Genomic DNA, 23,672 nt, shown 5'->3' with positions numbered 1-23,672 from the left:
GACCTATGGTAGTCATTGATCATAATTTGGGATAAATTTTTATTATAGCATCATAAAAGTGTCAATGTCTAATGACTAAGATGGTTAAAATATGATGATTAAATTCAGAAGTTGTAGAAATCTACATCTTCTACCAGAAGAGATCTATAGCAGTCATTGATCGTAACTTGGGATATTTTTTTATTTATACTATCGTAAAGCCATCAATGACATCAAGTGTTACAGCTGAAATATTATGTTTTATTGATACATTTTTTTAACATGTTTTTATACGAACTTCCCATCTTGAACTTGCCATTTTAAACAATCCAGGACCTATAAACTAGGTGAAAATTTGAATTAGTTTTAAACAATCAATAGATTTGGCTCAAAATAATGACTCAAAAAATGTTTTAATTAATAACAAAGTACATTTTAAACAGTATAAAGTGATAATGAAGAATTACAAGGCAGACGCAACTGATTCAATGCTCTTAATTTGAAATAAAGTAAGTAACAACAATCAAAAACAATACACAGTTAAAATATATACTTTAAAAGACACATAAGACAAACAGGTGTCCCAGAAAATCAAGGAAAAGTCTGCACAAATAAGAATATCTTAAGATGTTTCTTGAAGGAGTCAGTAGATCATCAAACACAGAGGGAGAGGAAGATCGTTCCAAAGCTTAGGAGCAACAGCCTGGAAGGATTTCTCTCCTCTGGTCCGGAAGCGTGTTCAGGAACCATCAGTAGATTCTGATCCACAGACCTCAGAGCCCGAGCTGGGGTGTAAGGCTGGATCAGATCACTGATGTAAGGAGGAGTCTGACCATGAATAGATCTGAAAGTAAGAACCAGAATTTTAAAATTGATCCTCAAAGAAAGTGGCAGCCAGTGATGAGTTTTAAGGATCGGAGAAATGTGAGTTCTCCTACTAGAGCAGATCAGAATTCTTGCTGCAGAGTTTTGTATCAACTGCAGGTGAGACAGATCCTTCTTGTTAAGAAACTGTTACAATAGTCCAAACGAGAAGACACAAATGCATGGATTACAAGCTCCAGATTGTGACATAATTTTTCCTAAAGTTAGAGATTTTTCTCAATTGAAGGAAACAGTTTCTGGTCAGTTTCCTGCAGTGTTGTTCTAGAGACATGTCTTTGTTAAATACAACACCCAGGTTTCTCAGGCTCAGTTTGACAGACTGGCCTAACTCACCCATGAAATACTGTTTAAGTTTATTTCCTCCTTCTGAATGTTTTTGGGGGAATTACTGAGAAGTTAAGTCTCAAATAAAGTGCGGCTCGTGACTGGAGGATAAAAAACTACAGGTAACGTAACCACAGCATGATGTTGCCGCTGTTGAAAAGTTACGATGACTCGATGCCTTTGGGTTGTGCAGTGATTTTGGAACAAAAGACAGACACCAAGACACGCCTTATGTTGCGTCCGATTGGTTGATATTGCGTGGTGCCTTCCGTGGTTGGCCGAATCAACTATCAAACATAAGTCAAGTGTGGTGTGTAGTATGAGAATGGCTCAAATTGCGTGACTGTCGCACTCAAAGTGTGACTCTGGATCTACACTGGAGGAGAGCTGAGGACGGTTGAATCTGAGAGGAAACTTCACATTTGAAAGCTGTTATCAAATAGCAGCACAGACAGTCGCCCGTTCCCAGATTGAAGAGGAAAAAAAGCCAATTAGCCGAAAACTTAATGTTCAACACAGCAGAGGGTAAGCAGCTAATATGTTTAAGTATAGTAATGTTTTGCGAGATATCAATTCCTCCTAGCATGAGGCGTCTGCACGACAACGATAAGAGCGTATTGATGAGCTGGAGGACTGATAGGGACCCGGGCCCTGGGGCAGAAGGGGATCAGTTTCTTCACTCTGGTAAGACCATCTTCTCCGCGATTGCAGCGTCGCCCGCGGTTTCATGCTCACTTAGCAAGAAAAGGCTGATTCCTTAAATTGCAAAACCTCATATCCAGTTACTAAATTATGATGGATTCCTCGCGTTGTTGTCTGTCGGGCATTATTCGCGAACATCTTCATTCGCGGAGCTTAACGAAGCCATTAATAATGGGGAAGAGAAGCTGATGTTGATTTGAACTGCCTGGGCTTTTTCTCGAGTAATGATTATGAAGTGGGACGCCGGGACGAGGGGGATGCGAGGCGCCGTGTGAAGCAGGCAGATGGTTGGCCGGACACTGTTGTTGATAATGGCAACATTAGTGTGCCGGGGAAGCAACATTATGCTCAAGGTCAACGTGAGCAGGAGGAAGGAGGATCATTATGAGTCCAGCGATGCGTTGTGGAACCAGATCTTTCTTTTTTTTTGGGGAGATATTTAATATCAGCACAGTCATTTGCACCATGGCATTTAAAACCATCCTTTTGGTTTCCCAGAGTTCCATGGTCTCACATATCATATAAAAACATCCTGACCCAGATTTCATTATAAACCTTAAACTTAACCCTTTTATGACTTTCATAAAGATTGCTTTGATTTATTATCAACACTCATAAGTAGACTCTGCTTCTCTACTCAATACTCTCCTTCTTCCTCTCACCCTTCCCCTCCATCCAACCTCCTGCTGTGACTGGAAGGTCAGTCACAGCAGGAGGTTGCAACACTGAGTCTGGTTCTGCTCAAGGTTTCTTCCTTCTAAAAGGAAGTTTTTCCTTGCTGTGATTCACTCATGGTTGATTTGCTGAGATCTATTTTTCCTTTCTCCAATATACTGTAGTCTTACTTCAACTATAAAGTGTCTTGAGAGGACTTTGTTTTTATATCAATATAAATTGAAAAGTTTAAATGAAAATGTGCACACATTACATTAAAGGGCAACTGATGTGAAAACCCAAATCTCCTGACTCACTCACATGTTTCAAATGTTGAAGTCTTCCTCTCCAAGATGCAGAAAGTCCCTCATCATGACCATGTTTTGAAAGTGATAACTTTATAACGTTCTCCCCCGTCTGAAATCTTGGCGAACAAGAGGTTACGAGAGAATAGTCCATTATTACGTAATAATGGCCTCACTCCTCTGGAAGCAGCGAAGAACGATGTTTTTTTGTAATGAAGAAAATGATCCACGTTTGTTCATTTCACCTCTCCTCTATGAGAATCACCACCGATCAATGTCAGTCTTGTCAGACCGGGGCAGCAGCTTCTGCAGGGAGGTCCAGACTTTTCCCTTCTCCACTTACATCATCCAGGTCTTCACGGGTGATCCAGAGGTGTGAGAGAAATAGCACAGGTTTAAATTAAAGCGCAAGCTGAGATCCGGTTTCCTTAATAGGATCAGAGATATTTTCTTGGAAAAAAAAACTTTTATAAAAGCACCATCACATGATGTACATGTGAATTTGGACATACTGTAAATTTTGTATCCCATCATCACCACTACTTAGCTCTTTAAGTGAATGATTTGCAGTTTATTTTTTGTTAAACTTCATCTAAACATGTTCCTAACAAGCCACTGATCATCTCTGTAAGGCAACTATCTGTGTTAATAACCTTGTATGTAAAATACAAACATTTATATAAACATTGTGATATCAGTAATGTTTAAAAATTAAAAAATAGAAACTTTTAATCTAGTTTAAGTTCATGTTTTTATCTTATTGCACAGAGGGGATCCACGTTCCCCTATTCTTCCACGATGATTTGGATATACAAAGAAAATGTGTTTGAATTTGTGCCCACTGTGTATTTTGAGCAGCTTTTTTTTGTATTTAAATTTACGCCTGTTTTTGGTGGGAAATCCTTGCAATTCGTAGTACATGAGGCCTCGGGTGTTTTAGCTGCTGTGGTACTTAAAACATTCCTGAACTGAAACTGAACTAATATTTCAATATTGGTTTACGCTGGTTTTGTGTCAAAACTCCACCTCCAAGGGACTTGTTGTATAAACAAAGCTTTTCTGAATTGTCCTCTTTGCCCACAAGGAGTGGAACTTCCACATTTAGTGCTGTGTTTTAAGCAGAGTAGCAAGATCCTCCACAATGTCAAACCACAGATCGGTTTATCGCCTCCGACTTCGCTGCCGTTCTTCGAGCGACAGCAGCCAACCGTATTGACATCTGCGAACGGTTTCCTTCAGCAACTTCAAGCACATCCAAAGCGAGACGAGTCGAACCCTTTGAGACTCTGTTCTTCCTGTTTGTCACCTTGTATTACTGTAAAGAGCAGCACGGAGCCTTTGGCAAACTCTCCGAGCAGCTTCATGTCAGCCCTTTTAAATATTTTAGGCGTTATGAGATGGAAAATCTTGCAGATAAAATATATCTTTGCAAAAATTCACAAAAATAAATCATTTAAGTCAGCTTGTTTCGAGAGGTACTCGCTTTTCAAAAATCTTTTCAAAACAGGACAAAAGTGGGGTTTAAATAAACAAAGCAAGGAGAAAGGTGGAAATAATTGAGGTAATGAGCAGCACTTGAACACTAGAAGGTCATATGACAGGTCACATGATTGATCATGTGGCAGAAATATGTCAAATACACAAACATACAGGCAGAACATGCAATTTCTAAAAAGTCCAGCAGGGGCACCAAAACAATGAGTGCAACCCTTAAAGCTAGAGATGGGTTGATAAAGCTTCATGAAACAGCGTTGTGTTGTTTAGAGGTCAGTAGGTGGCGCCATCAGTAAAAGAAAGGAATGTAAGGTTTCATTAGAAAAGTTGTTCAAGACAAATTAAAATAGTGCAGACACCACCATCTAGTGGACTCTGAGGATAATGTCACTGCTTCATGAAGCTTCATCTCAAGCTTCATCGCTACTTAATACTAGAAGTCCCAAAGAGCAGCCATTTGCCTTTTCTACCTATAAGACCCAAAGGGCAGCCGATCGGCTGGAAACCACCTATGGACACTTCGTTATGAAAACGATGCGATCATTGTCGCACCACAGGAGGGAACATGCTGAGAGATAGGGGGGTGGCTGTTCTATTCTAATTCAAGGCAACTTAGCGGGTGAAGTCATGGGCAGGCTGGAGCACAGAGAGTTAAAAATAATAAAGAAAGGTCAGTCACAAAATTGAAATAAGCAAACATTACAGGAAAAGAATGGACAAGGATGAAAATAAATGATACAACAAAAATGTTATGTCTAAATATTAGAAATGATAGAAAAAGTGGTTAAGGTCAAGGTTAGTGTTGGGATAGGAACATAGATAAGGTGATGAATTAGGTTACGGTAGTAGAAATGGTCTAGATAGTAGAATGCTGGGACTTCTAGTGTTAAACCTTACTACCAGAAGGTAGAGAAAAATGGAAACCATGAATACATGACCATTACCTTCTTGACTGATCGTACCAAGGCGAGACATTTTTCTTTAACATAAAACACATTATGCTCATCATTCGACCTGATCTTGAGCTGCACCAAAGCATTATACTTACTCAGATCGGTGGGTTGAACCTCCATGGCTGGTACTTTGACGATTGCTCTTGTGTCGTGTTTTCCAGAGTCTAAGGCCTTTTATAATAATACAATCTAACCCAAAGTTGGTTCTTTACATCAAGGGCCCATTTTCATGTCCATATATCCTGGCCTCACAGAATTAATTTAGGTGTGTATCAGTGGTGGCTGGCACATAGGGGGTGCTGGGGTACCACCCTCGTACCGATTTGAATCTTCTTTTATTTATCTTTATTATTCATTCTTTTTTAATAATTGATAATTATCAAGTAATATATTTGCATTGATTCACATTCGGATTATAATCTTGGTTTGTGTCATCATTCTTCGCATCTGGTCTACCTGGGGGTAACTTTTTGAAGAGCCCGTCAGTTACGTCACGTTTCTTTAAGTGAGCCATCATACACCCTTCAAGAAAAACAGAGAGGCTCTGTCTCTGAATCTGATTTTGGGGCACTGGGCAAAGCGATCCTGATAGTTGCAGTTCCTTAACGGTTCATATCATGTCACTAGATCAGTTTGTTCACTATCGTGCACTATTTTTAAACTTCGAACATGTGGGGTTTCCCCGGTACAATCCCCCACATTTTTTACTATTCATTTTTAATTGCAGCGTCTTTATGTGTGTTTGGTTAGAAATAATCTGTCATGTCCAGGAGCAGAGTACACGTTTTTAACAGTTTTCCTTAAGTATTCTTAATAATTGGGTTTATTATGTATGATGTATGTTTAATATATAAAGTATAATTCATATGTGTTTCCATTTGTATCTGAACAAGGAGCATAATAGCCAATATTATTAATTATTAGCTGTCAAAGTGTACAATAACAATTAATATTGTCCTCAATTTAAGACTGTTTTTTTAAAATGGTATAGGTGGGGAAACGTGCTGGAAGATAGTAGTGATGGTCTGATGAAGCTTCATGAAACAGTGTCATGTTGTTTAGAGGTCAGTCGGTGGGGCTATAACTAAAAACCATGTGACGCTTCATTAGAACAGTTGTTCAAAACAAAGAAAAATAGTTCAGAGACGCCATCTGGTGGTCTCTGATTATAACTACACTGCTTCATGAAGCTTCATCTGTATCCTGGGTGCTGATTAGTTCAAGGAGTGTAACAAATCCTTTGTTTATCACTTTTCTTTGTGTTTGCTTCTGAAAGTGTTTGATGTTTTTGTGGAATACAACAGAACTTTCTTCAGCAATATTTCACGCCCAATAAAGCCATCGAAACATTATACATCCGAGTTGATTGTACTTATACTGGGTTTAAATTGTTCGTAAGAGTTTTGGATTTTTAACTAATTGAATTAAGATTTAATTTTCAGAAAAACAACGTTTTTTCAGTGGGCAGGGCTTAAATAATTGACGATTTATACATGTTTTGTTTTACTCATATTACACAAATGTAATGTAACCTAGAACAAGCACCTTGTTGGAGCACTAGTGAAGGTTAAGAGTGAGAAAACAGTTGTTTTTTTCTAAATAAAAAACACATTTTAGACAGAAGGTATGTCCATTTTTCTTTTCTATGTGATTTGTTATTTCTCTCTCCGACCAGTGCTGAATGTGTCTAATAACAGACATGATATCAAGTTGTTCATATTTTAATCAGCATTTTTTTTTTCACCTTTTATTTTTTTACAGTGGCATAGTTGAAAAATGACTTATCAATACTGAGAAGAAAGAAGAAATCAAAAACAAAGTCTCACACATCCTCCATATAAAGCAAATAAATTACAGCGATTTATACAAATTCAGTTATTTATAGAATCGTGTGGGAATAAGAAAAGAACACAAGTGAAGATTGGTCGTGTCGATACCGTTAAATACAGTGACTATGTACACCCATGGATGTGCGATTCACCAGCGCCTCGACTGTTGCAGCAAACTCAAAGGCCATAACGGTGATCCTTGTTTTGTTCCTAATGGTCGACTACATCTTTAAAAATGGGGGGGTTGATAAAAGACAGCTAGTAGTAACAGCAATAAGATCAATTAATGTCACTTTATATAATAAATGTTAATTAATTATGATTATAAATACATTAAATTTATCTTGAGTCCCCGCTTGAAGGAAACCGTATTTTCACTAAAGTGGTATGAGCATAAAAGTAAAATCTTAAAATCCAATACTTACACGATATTTACAATCAAAGAATCCGCAAAGAAATAAATTAAAAAAAGAAGAGACACCTTAAATACTGCTTATGCTCATATACAAATCGATGCGTCAGGGATCCGACAATGTTGTTCACTAATATCCACGTTAGCAAAGTATTTTTACAGCAATATCCACACATTGAGCATAGTTATTCAAAGTTCAAATAAATAACGAACCCCACGAGGTTCCACTCACTCACGAGTTTGGATTTTCTTTTGTTTTTCCCATGAAGATCGATGAAAAGAAAATATCCACAATCATGACCGAGGTTGCAAATACACCGAAAGTCTCCCGCGCCGACGCCGTCTCCGTGAGTACTGAGACAGGAATCAGCTGTTTTATCGTCCATCCTCAGATTTTGTGCTTTGAGTCTCTCCCGACTGTGTGTGTGGGGGGGGGGGGGGGGGGGGGGGGAAATGAACGATGGCAGCGAGGAGAGCAAGAATCTGAGACCAAGGGTAGTCCTTTTTTTTTTTGGTGTTAGATGGCCATCATCACAAAGACTGTGCTTGTTTGTTATGTCACTAAGAAGAATCACCAGCTTCTGGATCAAACAGATTTGATAGTTAAAGTCATAGTTCACCCAAAAATTAACTCATTTTCTACTCACTCTCATGTCGACTAAAGGTTAGGATTAGAGAAATCTATTCTTTTTAGAGTTATAGCCAAAAAATCGTGTTCATTTTAATGTAGCAACTGGAGCTCAGTTTCATCTTCTTCCAAAAAGACACTTAAAAACATCCAAATATTTCCATTCGTCTGTAACGTCCACCTTGTATTGAAGGAATTGTTCAGGAAAAATAAAACAAATCTAAATTTGATGATTGTTTTTAGTGGATGCTGCTAGGCTAGCTGGCTAAATCTTGCGCACTGAAAAGTGCATGTCTATTAAAGACGTCAGACAGGATCTGAGAGACTGATAACTTCCGCTAAAAACAAACTTAAAATATAAATGTATTTAAGTTTTCCCAGAGGAATTCCTAATGTCGAGGCTTCAATTCAAGATGGACATTACAGACGAGCAGTATGGATGGTATTTGGATGTTTTTAAGTGTCTTTTCGGATAAATGAAGACAAGTTAGTGCCAGTCGCTACATTAAAATAAACAAACATTTTTGTCTATAAATCTGAAAATGAACAGATTACTCTGAAAATAATCCCAACCTTTAGTGGACATAAGGGTGAATAGAAAGAAGTGACATTTGAATCTTGGGTTCACTATCACTTTAAGTCCCTGTAAAGAGAGAAGTCAGGAAGGGGAGATGACCAGGATGGTGTCTAGGCTTTGTTGTAGCTGAGCAAAGTGTAAAATTAAGGCTATACATTTTTTTGGTTGTGGTAATATAAGACTTGCATTTTTTTAATAGTGGTGCTTTTACAAGTACGTCTCAATACTACAGCACCAGATCTTTAGTTCTTCAAATTACTGAGTCTGTCGGCCCATCAAATCAGCCAAGGGTTTATAAAAGTGTGAATACTGAACCCGTTTCAAAAGCCTTAAATTCTCCAAAGATGGCTATTATTGGTTGTTAGGGACAGCTTCTGCCAAAAATCCCCCGTCCACGTCATCTTCTAACACAGTCAGAGAACAGGAAATATTTGTGGTTAATTGAAGAAACCTCTCGGGTCTTCCTAGAACTCTACACAGTCCAGTTGACTCGCTCTCGAACCACTTGGATCACCGTGACCTGGATGAATGAGAACCTTCACGGACAGATTAACCATTGAAACGTGTTCTGAAGGAGCATTTTCACCATCTTCAGTTACAGATCTTCACTTTACAGGGACTATAAATGATAATTCCAGTATATTCTCTTTCTCCCAACACTTTATGTTTCCTTAAATCTTCAGTTTATATTCAGACAAAAAGATTATTTAACAATTATAAGAAGATACATTTGATGATTAACTCCCACAAACCAACGTCTTTTCCTCTTTAAGGCAAATCTCTGATCTGAGTTTCCTCCAGATCTTCATTCCTAAAGTAAATATTACATGTTATGCAGGAACATTTCTTTAAAAGACAACACAAGAAACAGGTCCATATTAATGACCTCCACAATATAATTTCTTCAGCTGACCTTTTTCCCCTTCATGGAATGACTTTGCTTCCATTTTAGTCAAATCTAAGAACTTCATCAGTAATTTTTTTACTTGTTGGCCAAGATTTCAGTTCATAGTCTGACAAAGAAACAAGTGGAAATATACGGAATTGTTCCAGGAGTTTATTTTAGTTTGGTGAAGAAGAGATTAAGAGATAAATATGAATTACTTTTGAATGTATATATAACACGAAAGAAATTCTTATTATTCATCATTTCAACTGTTTTTCGATTGTGTTACTTTTTAATTTTTTCTTCAGAATATTGTACAACATAGCATTTAAAAACTCAACTCTACACATCTGATTCGAAGAATGATTTCTACTTATTCTAAATGTCGGTTTCACTGTACTTAACTATTATACTACAACATTAAAATGGTCACTTACATTCTGAAGAGCAGATCAAGAGGCGGGACACTATTGTCGGTCTATAACTTTTTTTTTAAGGAGAAACACATTCAATGAAGTTAAAAAACTGTCACATACTGTTTTGAACTTCAAAATTAAAGCCCCTATAGCTTCCCTTACTTCTTCACAGAAGTTGTGTCACACTTAGCAGCTGTGTGATTTTTACTTTTAAATAAAAACTTTGTATATTCATTATTTTTTTGGTTGAATAATATAGATTATAACGGAGTTTGCCGACTGCATGGGGTCGGATTAACAGCCACAAATGGCCCAGCGGACAAACAACTGCAGCTTTAGTGAATATTGTATTTTTTTTGTTTGCTTTTATTTCTTAAAACAAAGGCTATGAATGTTGCTCTAGATAATGCGAAGAGTGCAACAGCCCATGTAGCAAGGAATGCTGACGACTTGATGACTTTATTACTCATTATTGTTGTATTTTTTACCCTTTTTACTCGGACTGTTGCTCATCTGAATATGCCAGGGCAGTAACTCCATTTTATTTATATATTAAAAAAAACATTATTCTTATTTTGACCAGCTATTGAGACAAAATACATAAATACTTGTTAAAGTTAAAAAAAAATATGACTCTGAAGGAAACTTAATCTGAAAACTTCATATTAAGTGTCTGTAATCAAACCAAGCATTTTGGCTTGTCGGCAATCCTGCTGCTCATCAACCCAAACATACTGGAATCATCATTACTTTTCCATTCTTGCTCCAAATTCCGAGCGCTTCAAAGAACAATCAGCGCTGAAATGAAATTCTAAAAAAACATAAGTGATGAAACCGCAGCAGAAAATTACAGCAGTAAGCACCAACGTCAACCAAAAATAGAAACAAAAAAAAAAAAAAGAAGACTCTACATGTTTCACACTCAAGCAGAAGAAATATATATATATATTGAAAAAAAATTAGCGTGAATTCGCCAAAGAAGTTTGTTACGGGAACCAGATCATGAGGTGACTACTGAGGCAGCTTCAAATTGCATGTCCGTTGTCGAAAAAAAGTTAGAAGCCTAAATGAAATACTCTTTCTTCTCCTCCGCGTGGACGTGGTTGCCCTCGGCGTTGATGATGGCGGTGTCGGCGTCGGGGGCGTCCTCTGCTCCTTTGGCCTCGTGCGTTAGATAAGTCCCTGCCAGGGAAAGTGGAAATCGACTGAGCGCGGGGAAGTTGTTACTCAGAGCAGCCCGGGTGACCCGCTTTTTTACCTTTATGTCTTGCCAGGTATCGACCGAGGACGATGATCAAACACAAGGTGATGAAGACCACGACGGCAACAACACCGCCGATTAGAGCGTGGTCGGGTCCAGCTTGTCCTAGAGCGTTTGGATCTGAGCGGAGAAGCAGATGGAAGACAGAAGAGCGACGATCAGACGAGGAAGGAACACCGTCACCTGTAAGATCTGCAGCAGCTGGAGAGTTTTTAATAAGCCGTAATATAGATGAACAATCATTCCAGCGAAACAGACACAGATGTTAATCTAAACAGTTAACTAAAAGCCACAAACATCTTATGAAATTAAAAGGGAGCTGCAGGGAAATATTGAAACACATTAGCAGTTATTATATTTACAGGTGATTCATGAAGGAAACACATATTAAAATGCCCTTTAAAAATATATAATAAGTTTATTAAGCCATTATTATTGTAATTATTTTCTCATTTGTGTTCTGACAGTTTTATTTCGGCCAATATAGAGTCAGTATTTGTTGTACACATCCATGGGTACTTTTTTTTTAAATGTTGGTGAACTTGTATTTGTATACATAGTTTATTTTTTATGATTTGACATTGAATATTTTTGTTATAATTTTATTAAGACTTGACCTTCATATCAATTTTTTTTTTATAGTGATCATCTTTTTTTGAACCACTTTTAGAATTACTTGTATTATTTACTTTTAATAATTTACTATTTTTTTGACATTTAATTTATTAATTATTGTGTATTTGTTAAGTTTAAAAAATGTTTTAGTTATTGTAAATTGGGTTAGTAAAAAAAAGACATTATTATCATACAACTATATTTTTTTGTTGAAACAATGATGATTCAAATTCTTCCAATTGGTATGGACCAATAATCTAAAGTAATAATAATAATACTTGAAAAAAATTATTTGAAAGGCAAAAAAACTCCAGAAAATCTTTAATTTTAAACATTATTAAGAATGAAATATTTACAGAATGGACAAGGGTTTGTAAGGACAAGCATGTGAACACAACATTCCTTTCAGTTTAAATCCAAAGTAAGAGGAAATTAGAATCAAACCAAAGCTTTTCTGAAGTTTTGTAGACTTTTTTGAGTTTTGTGTGTCTATGTGTCTTATGCCTGGATTAATGACGGCGGAGGAAATGTTTTTCATAAAAACAACCTTATCTATATGCTCTTATTGTGAAAAGTGAAAATCAAGGAAGTGAAACATGCGGGTTTGTTTGGTACCATGCATCCTTATACATTAATTGTGTTTTTCAAACACAACTCAGTTGGATTAACAGTAGTTTGTTTAAATCTTGATGAGATTCACCAGTGGGTCACAACTGCCAACAATTCTCATATCACCCTCTGACAGTACACAAGCTGAAAAGCGTACCCTTTAAGACGACAATATTGCGCTGACCGTTACTTTCTTATCAAGCAAAAATACTAAATATCTTTCAAAGGTAAGGATTAGACTAGAGAATGGTTAATGTCCTTCTTTAGAAACAGTCGAACGCCAAATCAGATGAAGGAATCTTGGGAGTCAAATTGAGAAGCGGTCGAGATTGTAAGTGTTTGCTTGTTGTTTTTCAACCTTAAAACAGGGTAGCGCATCAAGTCCTTGTACCTTCCAGTAAACTTTGTTTTTTCCTTCAAAGGGCCTTGTTTTCTCACCAGCCTGGAGACTAGTCATGGCGACGTCTTCCCGATGTCTCCTCGACACAAATCCAGTTGCCAGGGATGTGCAGGGAATTCAAACGTGATTATTTTGAAGACTAGTTGGAGATGTTTTCAAGTCTGTATCAAGTCTCCGAGATGTCTCAATTCAGTCGTGGCGATGCTGCAGAGACTTACTTTGTCCTTGACCGTGATACGTGTCTCTAAGACCTCGCCGCGACCTTCTTGACCCCAAGAAGAGTGAGGAGACATTTCGGCGACGTCTACGGGACAATGCTCAACCTGACCATCTCGTCGGCGGAGACGTCTTTTGTGACATTTCAGTGAATATACTTTTGTGCAAATTGGTTGTGACTTTGCCAGGTTAGGGTTAGGGTTAGGGATAGTGATAGGGTTAGGGTTAGGGTTAGGGTTAGGGATAGGGATATGGTTAGGGTCAGGGTTAGGGATAGGGATTGGGTTAGGGATTGGGTTTGGGATTGGGTTAGGGATAGGGATAGGGTTAGGGTTAGGGTAAGGGTTAAGGAAAGGGATAGAGATAGGGATTGGGTTCGGGATAGGGATAGGGATAGGGTTAGGGTTAGGGTAAGGGTTAAGGAAAGGGATAGGGATAGGGATAGGGATAGGGATAGGGATAGGGATAGGGATTGGGTTCGGGATAGGGATAGGGATAGGGATAGGGTTAGGGTTAGCGTTAAGGAAAGGGTTAGGGATAGGGATAGGGATATGGTTAGGAATAGGGATAGGGATAGGAATAGGAATAGGAATAGGAATAGGAATAGGGATAGGGTTAGTAGGTTCAGCTGTTTGTAAGGTTCTACTATTTATCCTGGTAGAAAGTAACTGGTAAAATCTGTTCAACACTTTACCGACCTCTATGATTGTTTTCCAGCTAAATGTAGTTGGCAACAGAAGGAGCTACAATCAACTCCTGGAAAAACATGTGAAGATAAGATAGCCTTCTTTGAACCAAATCTATTTTCATTCAAACAAAGTTTTTCAGATATGCCCCTCACGAAAAAAATTCTAACTTTCTACTAGTGTATTATTTTCTAATACATTCGGAGGCACTTCATTACGGCATTCATGAGAAAACCTTTGACCAAAGAGACCAAAAGTCCAAGCCAAGAAGAAAAAGAGTCAAACTAGATCACTAACCTCACAGAAACACAGCAAAGAGTCATGTAGGAAAGGTTATCAAAGTGTTTGGTGGCCCCAGAATTATATTCGCCCCAGAACAAAACTTTGTGTGTTACATCTGACACAAATAAAATCCCCAATTAAAATCTAAACTAGTTACAGCAACAGGTCATTTGGTTAGACCCATGTCTCATGTCTTTTATCAGATGTCTTTGGCTCTTATCCACCATGATGTCAAGTGTCCTTTAGTCTGGCCTACTAGTTCGGTCCGGGCTCTTCCTACCTGATGACGCCCCAAGAAAAAAGGGTAACGTCTTTTTTCAAAAACATCTTTATGACTGAACAGAACTGGACCTGAGAGATTGAAGGACACTTTTTACCACATATTAAACGTCTTTGTCGCCGGGAAATTTGTTTTTCAACCTTAAAACAGGGTAGCGCGTCAAGTCCTTGTACCTTCCAGTAAACTTTGTTTTTTTCCTTCAACGGGCCGTGTTTTCTCACCAGCCTGGAGACTAGTCATGGCGACGTCTTCACGATGTCTCCTCGTCACAAATCCAGTTGCCAGGGATGTGCAGTGAATTCAAACGTGATTATTTTGAAGACTAGTTGGAGATGTTTTCAAGTCTGTATCAAGTCTCAGAGATGTCTCAATTCAGTCGTGGCGATGCTGCAGAGACTTACTTTGTCCTTGACCGTGATACGTGTCTCTAAGACCTCGCCGCGACCTTCCTGACCCCAAGAAGAGTGAGGAGGTCATTTAGTTAGACCCATGTCTCATGTCTTTTATCAGATGTCTTTGGCTCTTATCCACCATGATGCCAAGTGTCCTTTAGTCTGGCCTACTAGTTCGGTCCGGGCTCTTCCTACCTGATGACGCCCCAAGAAAAAAGGGTAACGTCTTTTTTAAAAACATCTTTATGACTGAACAGAACTGGACCTGAGAGATTGAAGGACACTTTTTTACCACATATTAAACGTCTTTGTCGCCGGGAAATTTGTTTTTCAACCTTAAAACAGGGTAGCGCGTCAAGTCCTTGTACCTTCCAGTAAACTTTGTTTTTTTCCTTCAACGGGCCGTGTTTTCTCACCAGCCTGGAGACTAGTCATGGCGACGTCTTCACGATGTCTCCTCGTCACAAATCCAGTTGCCAGGGATGTGCAGTGAATTCAAACGTGATTATTTTGAAGACTAGTTGGAGATGTTTTCAAGTCTGTATCAAGTCTCAGAGATGTCTCAATTCAGTCGTGGCGATGCTGCAGAGACTTACTTTGTCCTTGACCGTGATACGTGTCTCTAAGACCTCGCCGCGACCTTCCTGACCCCAAGAAGAGTGAGGAGGTCATTTGGTTAGACCCATGTCTCATGTATTTTATCAGATGTCTTTGGCTCTTATCCACCATGATGTCAAGTGTCCTTTAGTCTGGCCTACTAGTTCGGTCCGGGCTCTTCCTACCTGATGACGCCCCAAGAAAAAAGGGTAACGTCTTTTTTAAAAACATCTTTATGACTGAACAGAACTGGACCTGAGAGATTGAAGGACACTTTTTACCACATATTAAACATCTTTGTCGCCGGGAAATTTACCAAACATCTGTCCGTCCATCACTTCCTCGTCTGACGTCACACATGACTTCAACCCAAATGTTATTTTTCCGGGCGACGCCTCTGATTGGCTGAGCCGTGTTTGACTCTTAACTGTACAATGCTATGTTAACATTCAGATGACTAACAGGGATTACCAAACAAATAGCTGTTATAGTTATAAAATAAAAACTGTTGGAATGTATTGATTACTCGCAAGTTTAATGGGACACGGTTCCGCCAATCAGCGGAGTCGTCACGTCGTACACATTACGTTGGGGTTAAAGTCACATGCTTCTTTTTGCTTGTATACATTTTGTTTCGTTCACTTATTAAAAACTTTTAAACAGACGTTACGTCATCAAAATGGTAGTCCAGACCGAGAATAAAACTAACTTACTGTGTGATGCGAGGACGGAGATCACATCAAGGTGAGCAATAAAGTATATACTGTCACGCAAAATCTGGAATCAGTCATTTCAGTTTTCGCTTAGAATCAACACAATTCTTAAAACGTGGAACAAACCCACCAACTAATATGTTGTGTGTCAGTGTGTGTCTCAAACTTATAATTGGGCCACAGCGGAACCAGTGAACCTTCCACGTGAGGTACCACAAGAGTTCTACTGTAAAATATTGACACCACCAGAGCGGATAGAATCTCCGGTCGAGCCTCCACTCGAATAGAACCATCTATCTCCCGAAACAAAGACAAGCCCGAGCCGGAGAGTGTGATGTGGCCTGTGACATGAGCCGCCGAAGACAGGCTGGCGTCAGCAAGAGTGAGCATCCATGCATGGTGATGGTTTCAGGCTCATGCTGGGTGGAGGCAGTGATGTGACCCCGGCCTAAAAATCCATACCCAGCATCGCTCAGGTACCGCAATGCTGGTTTGCAAATGATCATCTGGAGAGATATTTACCTGTCGTGGGCCCTGGGTAGTCTTTAGCTGTTGCCATGGTTGCAGATAGTGATAGCAGTAAAAGGGAAGACACGGTGATATAGAAAAAAAAAAAAAGGTGACCAGGAATTTACAGCGAAACAATTTCTGCAGGGTTGAGAAGACAAAGCAAATAGAGAATCTCTGGGCCATTAAAGCAGAATATTTGAGACTTAGACACTTAAAATATCATCGCCCTGGTGATGGATCTGCTATAATGGGAACTGGTATGTTCAGAATTCATCTTTCTGAGTTTTGTAACTGAACTGGAACTGTTTTTTTTTTTTGCTCAGAGTGGTGAGTCAGACCTGATCTATTATGTGTCATCATCATATATTTAGATACCTGGAGGAACAGTGGAGAAAATGCACAACATTTTTTCAAACTATTTAATTCTTCCTTTGGTACCAAATGGTCCATTCCTCAGTACCAGTGCCCAGTTGTTGTGAACCAGGATTGTATATATATAATATTTTCGCATAAAATTGACTGTTAAAAATAAAAGAAAAAAGTAGTGATGGTCTGATGAAGCTTCATGAAGCAGTGTCATTATTTTTAGAGTCCACTAGATGGCGGTCCCTGCACTATTTTCCTTTTTTTTAACTGTTCTTATGAAACATCACATCATTTTTTAAACTGATGGCACCACCTACTGACCTCTAAACAACATGACACTGTTTCATGAAGCTTCATCACACCATCACTAGAATAAAGACCAGAATGTAGTTACTCCGCAGCACCAAACTCCCACATAGTCTTATGTGTTGTACTCTGTTAAAATATCACTTTAAAAATTACAACTAGCCAAGATAACTCAGGGATGGGACACCCTGGACAGCTCACCAAGACCAAACAACCACTATGGATCATTTGTCACCAAATTAATGTGTATGTGGGAGGAAACCAGAGTGAAACACAGACCACAAAAGAGAATATCAATAAAATAACTGAAATGTAAGAATATAAAACTTTCAAATGAAATTCAAATAAATATTAAATGCACTGTATTGTACTATTATTAGAGTGATAGTAATGAGTCAAAAACCAAATGAGAATGAGAAAACTTTTATTCTACTACAAAAGGAATAATTACATGGTACAATACTAATATTTATTTGTTCATATTCCATTAAAAAAACATAAATGTATCAAGTAAAGCCAGATTCTACCCTGAATAACACGCCAATTAAGAAAAAAAAATGATATAAAGTAGAAATTAATTTATCATAATAAGTCATGAGGTCAGAAGGAAATACTATGGAAATTAGAAAAACGGTAATTGTTCATTCATTAATTAAATTAATTATAAATTAATTTAGATGAATTCAATGCCCTCAAACCTGGAGCAGAAATAGAAGCAGATTAAAATTAGAGATTTAATTAAAACTAAATATTAAAGCTGTTTCTGAAGTGCTAAAAATAGAATCAATTTGGAGTTCAAGCAGACAAATGGAGATTTTCCGGCTTCATCAATCATCAACAGCAGCTCACAGTCATGTTGGTGGAAACACACGCAGCTGGAAGTGCCTCAGCCGAGCAGAACTGAGGAACAGAAGCAGCAGAGATTGAGGTGAGCGAGCTGGTGGAGATGGAGGCGAGAAGGGTGGTGACGTCTGCTGGAGGGAAACAGGAACAATGGGGAGGGAAAACAAACGTCTCCACAGGGAGCGAGGCGCGACACCAAGGAAACTTACATGGAAATCAAAACAACACAAATCAATTACTGAGTGTGTCTGGAGCTGTGAGTTTAATTCTGCTGCTTCACCTGGATGACTGCCGGAACAACAGGCAGATGAAATGAGGAGAATAAATGAGTGAATGGTGGGATGAATGAGGTGGACGAAAGATGAACATGTTTTTTTTTATTGTGTTAAAATTCATCTTGTGATGGGATTTGACGAATGTGCTTCGTGTTTGTTTAAATATGAATTGTATTTTCGTGATACTGTTACAAGATCTACATTAAATAAACCCAAAGTCAAACAATAATAATTTGTATTAATAGAGATAATAAAGACGATTATACTAGTAATAATAACAATAATAATAATACAAATAATAACAAAAAAGTTAACAATAATAATAGAAAAGCGAATAACAATAACAATTGATAAATATAATACAATTAAAATAACAACAAAAACGCACATAGCAACAAGAATATTACAAATATTGATAATGATGATAATAATAACGATGACAAAGTAAATAACAATAATAATGATAATAATTATAATGAAAATAATAACAACAAAGTCAACAACAATCATAGTAAAGAGAATAATAATATTTATTGATAAATATAATAATAATCGGACCAACAACGTCAACAATAATGATACAAATATTGATAATAATAATGATGACAAAGTCAATAACAATAATAGTAAAGAGAATAAAAATAATAGTTATTGATAAATATAATAATAACCAGAACAACAATGGACACAATAATGATAAAAAAAAAACTACTAATTGCAACAACAGAAGCAAAAATGAGGCCCTGATTTCTTAGGTATACTGTTGAAGAACTGCATTTGTTTACTTTCCTTTTCACCCTGAAATATACATAAGGCAGACACATTGTCATTAGCTTAATGTTTCATTTATAAATGTCATAGTAATGTCAAATTTCTTGTGTTTTCAGTCACAGTATGTATTATGACCCTTAAGGACCGGTGATATCCCACTTCCTTATGAGAAGATGGAGTCAATAGAAATATCATAGTATTCAACAACAATAAAAAAAAAAACCTTGATTGTTTATTTACTGTTGAAAAACTGCTTCTTTTTATACTTTATTTTCAACTCACCCTGATGGAAAGATGGAAAGTCATTGCTTGTTTTTTTTAAAAGTATCGCTTGGTTTGAGTTAGGAATGAAACGTCTGGAAACTTCTAAAAAAGGACACATGCCAAGTTTACTCACATTAGTGATCAGGAAGAACACTAACCATTGTTTTCTTCATTTAACCCCATATTATCTCTGGGTCAAGGTGACCCGGAGGCTCGAAAACAAATGTGTTTGTGGTATCCCTTGTGTTGTTTCTGGATAGAGGTGAAAGACGGTTGACCGTGAAGAGGTCGTTCACCTTGACACAGAGACAACACAAGGGATACCACAAACACATTTGTTCTCGGGCCTCCAGGTCACCTTGACCCTGAGATAAGGGTTGAGACCATTTGTAAATCATTATAGTCTGTTCTTGTCTCTCGGATAATCAATAACATAAGATGTATAAAGATGAGACCGAAACAGTTCTTACTTCGGAGTGAAATCGGACTCGGAATGTTTTGTATTACTCTCCTTGTACAAGTAAAATGATTGTGCCTTTAAATCAATTCTAATCGCTGATGTTTTTACTTTAAGTTCACAGCTTTAAGTCAGATTCATGAAACATCATCAAACATACAAGACAGATGCACTGAAAAACAGCAATATCTTTAAAGTTTTACCAGATAACTAGTGGGCATCCATCTTGGCTGTGTGTGACCTCATAAAGCGACTTTATTTACCTCCGCAAAATGTCTATCCTTTTCTCCCTTCAGTCTTCCACCTGAACCGTATTCATCTGTGTTTAACCAAACACGACTGGTTACCGGCCCGACATCCAGAGTAATTATGATCTGCAGTTTCCTCGCTGTATTCAATATAGTACATTAAGGAAGATAATTGCGGCTGGTGATGAATGGCGGCGGATCGGTGACATTTATTGCCACTCAGCTCTTCTGTCGTTAGCAAATTAGGCTCGAAGGATCCGAAGAGACTCTGCAAGTATTCAACCAAAGCCCCGATCTGAAGAATGACTGTCATCATCTGCGGAAATGAACCCCTCGCACACATCCTTCACCTGCTCCCATTTCTCTTCTTATATAACCAGGACATTTGTAGTCTGGAGGGCTGCAGAGGGGTTATCATTCACCCGTTTGAAGCACATTAGAGGCCCGGGACGCATGTAACTCCATGATATGAATGTCTCTGTTTCATTTGGAGAGGTGGAAAATGTCTTTGGTTCACAGAAATGACAGGATGATATGGATTGACGCCGCCGTCTTCCCCTGTTCAACCAGCGTGATGAAAGGAGACTGAGATAACAGAAAATAACTAATGTGTCACTCTTCTTCTTTCCTTCAGGAGCTGCACCAGTGAAGCTGCTGCTCTCAGAGATGTTCTGCCGCACAGAGGTTCCACGGTGGCGTGTCACGTCGAGGTTGACTTAATTTACTCTTCGCAATCAGTTGATCACTTTGACACTGAATGCGCATTTACCTTCTCGCAATTTTGATCTGAATGCTTGGCTTACTTTTGGAACTTATAATCAATCCAACTATTTTGTCAGGTCGCAGGGGCAGCAGCAGAGATCCGGACTCCTTTGACTGTTCGGTCCTTAACACTTAATCACAGGGTCAAGGTGGAGGTCGTTTACCTTGAGATTACTCAAGGGTTAATAGGTCAAAGTAGGATCAAAATGCATAGGTAAATAAACATTTCTTTTTAATCAATTTTGATTATTAATTTCAACATATAAGTAAGTAAGTAAGTAAGTACTAAGTAAGTAATGGTTATTTCTAGAGCGCCTTTCTAGACCAGGGTCAAAAAGTGCTTTAACAATCAAAAATAATACACTGTTAAAATATATACTTAGAAGAGTCCAAAAAATCAGGGAAAAGCCTACACAAATAAAAAATGTCTTAAGTTGTTTCTTGAAGGAGTCAGTAGACTTCATCAAGCGACAACATTATCTGGAGCTTGAAATCCAGTTTGTGTCTTCTTGTTTAGACTATTGTAACAGTTTATATACTCTTCTGACCTCCTCTAGCAGAAGAACTCACATTGTCTGAACCTTACAACACTTCATCATTACATTTTTTTTTGGTTTTGGGACTTTTATTTTTAAATTGAAGAAATATATTTTTGAAAACCTTATCTTATCACAATTTGTTTATTTTTTATTTTATATAAATTTAAAATAACAATTGTAGCTCATCAAGCTTTGCTATAAAAGTAGTGGGATAATGACATATTTTTCTATTCTTTTTTAAGGTTTTCTTCCTTCGTTCTATTGCATTGACAGCCCACGGTATATATTAGCTAGTGATGCGCTGATAAAGCTTCATAAAACAGCGTCATGTTTTAGAGGTCAGTAGGTGGTGCCATCAGTTTAAAAGTGATGTGATGTTTCATTAGAACAGTTGTTCAAAACACAGGAAAATAGTGCAGAGACCGCCATCTAGTGGACTCTGAAAATAATGACATTGCTTCATGAAGCTTCATCAGACCATCACTAATAATAAAATTGCTATAAACTATCATCTCTGGGTCAAGGAGACCCGGAGGCCCGAAAAAAAAAGTGTTTTTGGTATCCATTGTGTTGTCTCTAGGTCAAGGTGAAGGTCTAGGTCAACTTTGGCTCTGAGATAACACAAAGGTTCAATTCTGCACAAATTTAAAAATATTAATATATAATAATTTTAATTTTTTTCTCCCATGTATAATATTATGTTTTTCTTTCATTATTAATGTTTCCTACGCTGAAACAAAATTGCGTAACAATGCACCCGCTCTCTCCGTGTCTGTGCCTCAGTGACAAATAAAAAAAAAATGTTTTTGTTATACTTAAAAATATGATCATTAAATAAATACAAATATATACAACTGAACCTGGAGGATTTTTTTCTACAACCAACCAGCTGTTTAGTTTTTTATCATCTCAAAGTAGTTTAAATGGTTAAAAACTCTTATTTTTTCTAAAGGAGTTTTCAGACCTAAATAAAAAATGTAAAAAAACATGTTTATCTAATGTATTGTCTTTTTTTTTTCATCTCGATAATATTCAGGAACACTTCCTGTATGCTTTTATTTTTTCTCTTTGTACTTCCTGCTGTTTTTTTTAAGACATCTCGACCCGAGGACAGACGCCAGATCGTCCCAGTTTTTACCTGAAAGTACGTCCACTTGTTCCATGGATCTTCTCTCCAAGTTGTGCTTGATTTTCTTCTGGATGTAATTTTACCTTTTTAAAAATAAATCTTCCTAGCTAAGCTAACAGCTCGGTAACTACTCAGTTACTTGCTTGGATTGCTGTGGATCATTTTGGACTTTGTGGATTTAATGTCGTCTTTCTTCTAATTTCAACTTCACACATAATTCACATTATATAATATGATCTTTAAGTAAATTCCAAACGAGAAGATGGTCTCCAGGAGAATGTTGTTCCTCATATTTTGTTACTTTAAAAATATTAATTGTAGAATGTTTATTTTCTGAAATCTGATATCAAGTGTTGACTCCGACTGTTGAGGCTTTCATTTCCCAGATGCGTCGTTTTCCCCAAATAGTCCCTGCTTGTTGTCCGAAACGGAGCCCAATTTCAGAATTCAATATTTTCACATCTACAGCCAATCTTATCACAATTCTGGTTATTTTCGCTGGACCACAAAACACAGAAGTAACTGGCAGAGATTTCCTGTCACAGACACTATTTTTCAGATGCCAAAACATACCAATTCTCTCTTCCTGTTCTCGCTGCAGCCAAATATGTCTCCACTGAAGATGCCAGACACGCAGACGGACGAACCAAGAATTAAAGAAGACAAAAAAAAAAACTTACCGTATACAAAGAGGACGTACTCGGCGCTGCTGGTCCCCAGATAGTTACTGGCCTCGCAGCGGTACGTGCCGTTGTCTGTCTTGTTGAGGGAGGTGATGGTGAGCTCTCTGCCCTCCACGATCATCCGCTCGATGTCGGGGAGTTCTCCTCCGTCTTTGGTCCAGAACACGGGGTCGGGTCTGGAATGAACAGAAAGCGGGGTCACTGGTTTGTTTCATCCTCTCCTGCTGATGATGATGATGATGGAGAGGGGGGACTTACTTGGGGTTTCCTTTGGAGTCACACTCTAGTTTGAAGTACTGTCCCTCTTGTGGGATGATCAGTGAAGGTGCGATCTCTAAGTGAGGAACGTCTGCAGACATCACACATGATTACATTCTTAAATGGGATTTTTGGATTTTACAATGTCACATTATCATTTCTTTAG

General features: G+C 37.9%; 1 protein-coding gene across 2 annotated transcripts in view; it reads right to left on the bottom strand.

The window, feature by feature from the left end:
- Window positions 1-7,001: 7,001 nt before the first annotated feature.
- cadm2b (cell adhesion molecule 2b) overlaps window positions 7,002-23,672 on the bottom strand; it is a 246,341-nt gene continuing 229,670 nt past the window's right edge. The window contains exons 7-11 of one of the 2 annotated variants that reach the window (XM_087795131.1): window positions 23,507-23,597; window positions 23,246-23,424; window positions 16,618-16,644; window positions 11,303-11,425; window positions 7,002-11,226 (exon numbers count right to left, since the gene is read on the bottom strand). In XM_087795131.1, the coding sequence (XP_087651257.1) occupies window positions 11,108-11,226; window positions 11,303-11,425; window positions 16,618-16,644; window positions 23,246-23,424; window positions 23,507-23,597 (539 nt within the window). In that variant the 3' untranslated portion in view covers window positions 7,002-11,107. The remainder of the gene's footprint in view (window positions 11,227-11,302; window positions 11,426-16,617; window positions 16,645-23,245; window positions 23,425-23,506; window positions 23,598-23,672) is intronic. The other variant, XM_087795132.1, reaches the window with a different exon arrangement.

Source organism: Callionymus lyra, chromosome 7 (genome assembly GCF_982586985.1).
Source record: "Callionymus lyra chromosome 7, fCalLyr1.hap1.1, whole genome shotgun sequence".
Taxonomy (NCBI): Eukaryota; Metazoa; Chordata; class Actinopteri; order Syngnathiformes; family Callionymidae; genus Callionymus; species Callionymus lyra.
Note: the sequence above shows the minus strand (reverse complement) of the source record. Positions and strands in the feature narration are given on the sequence as shown.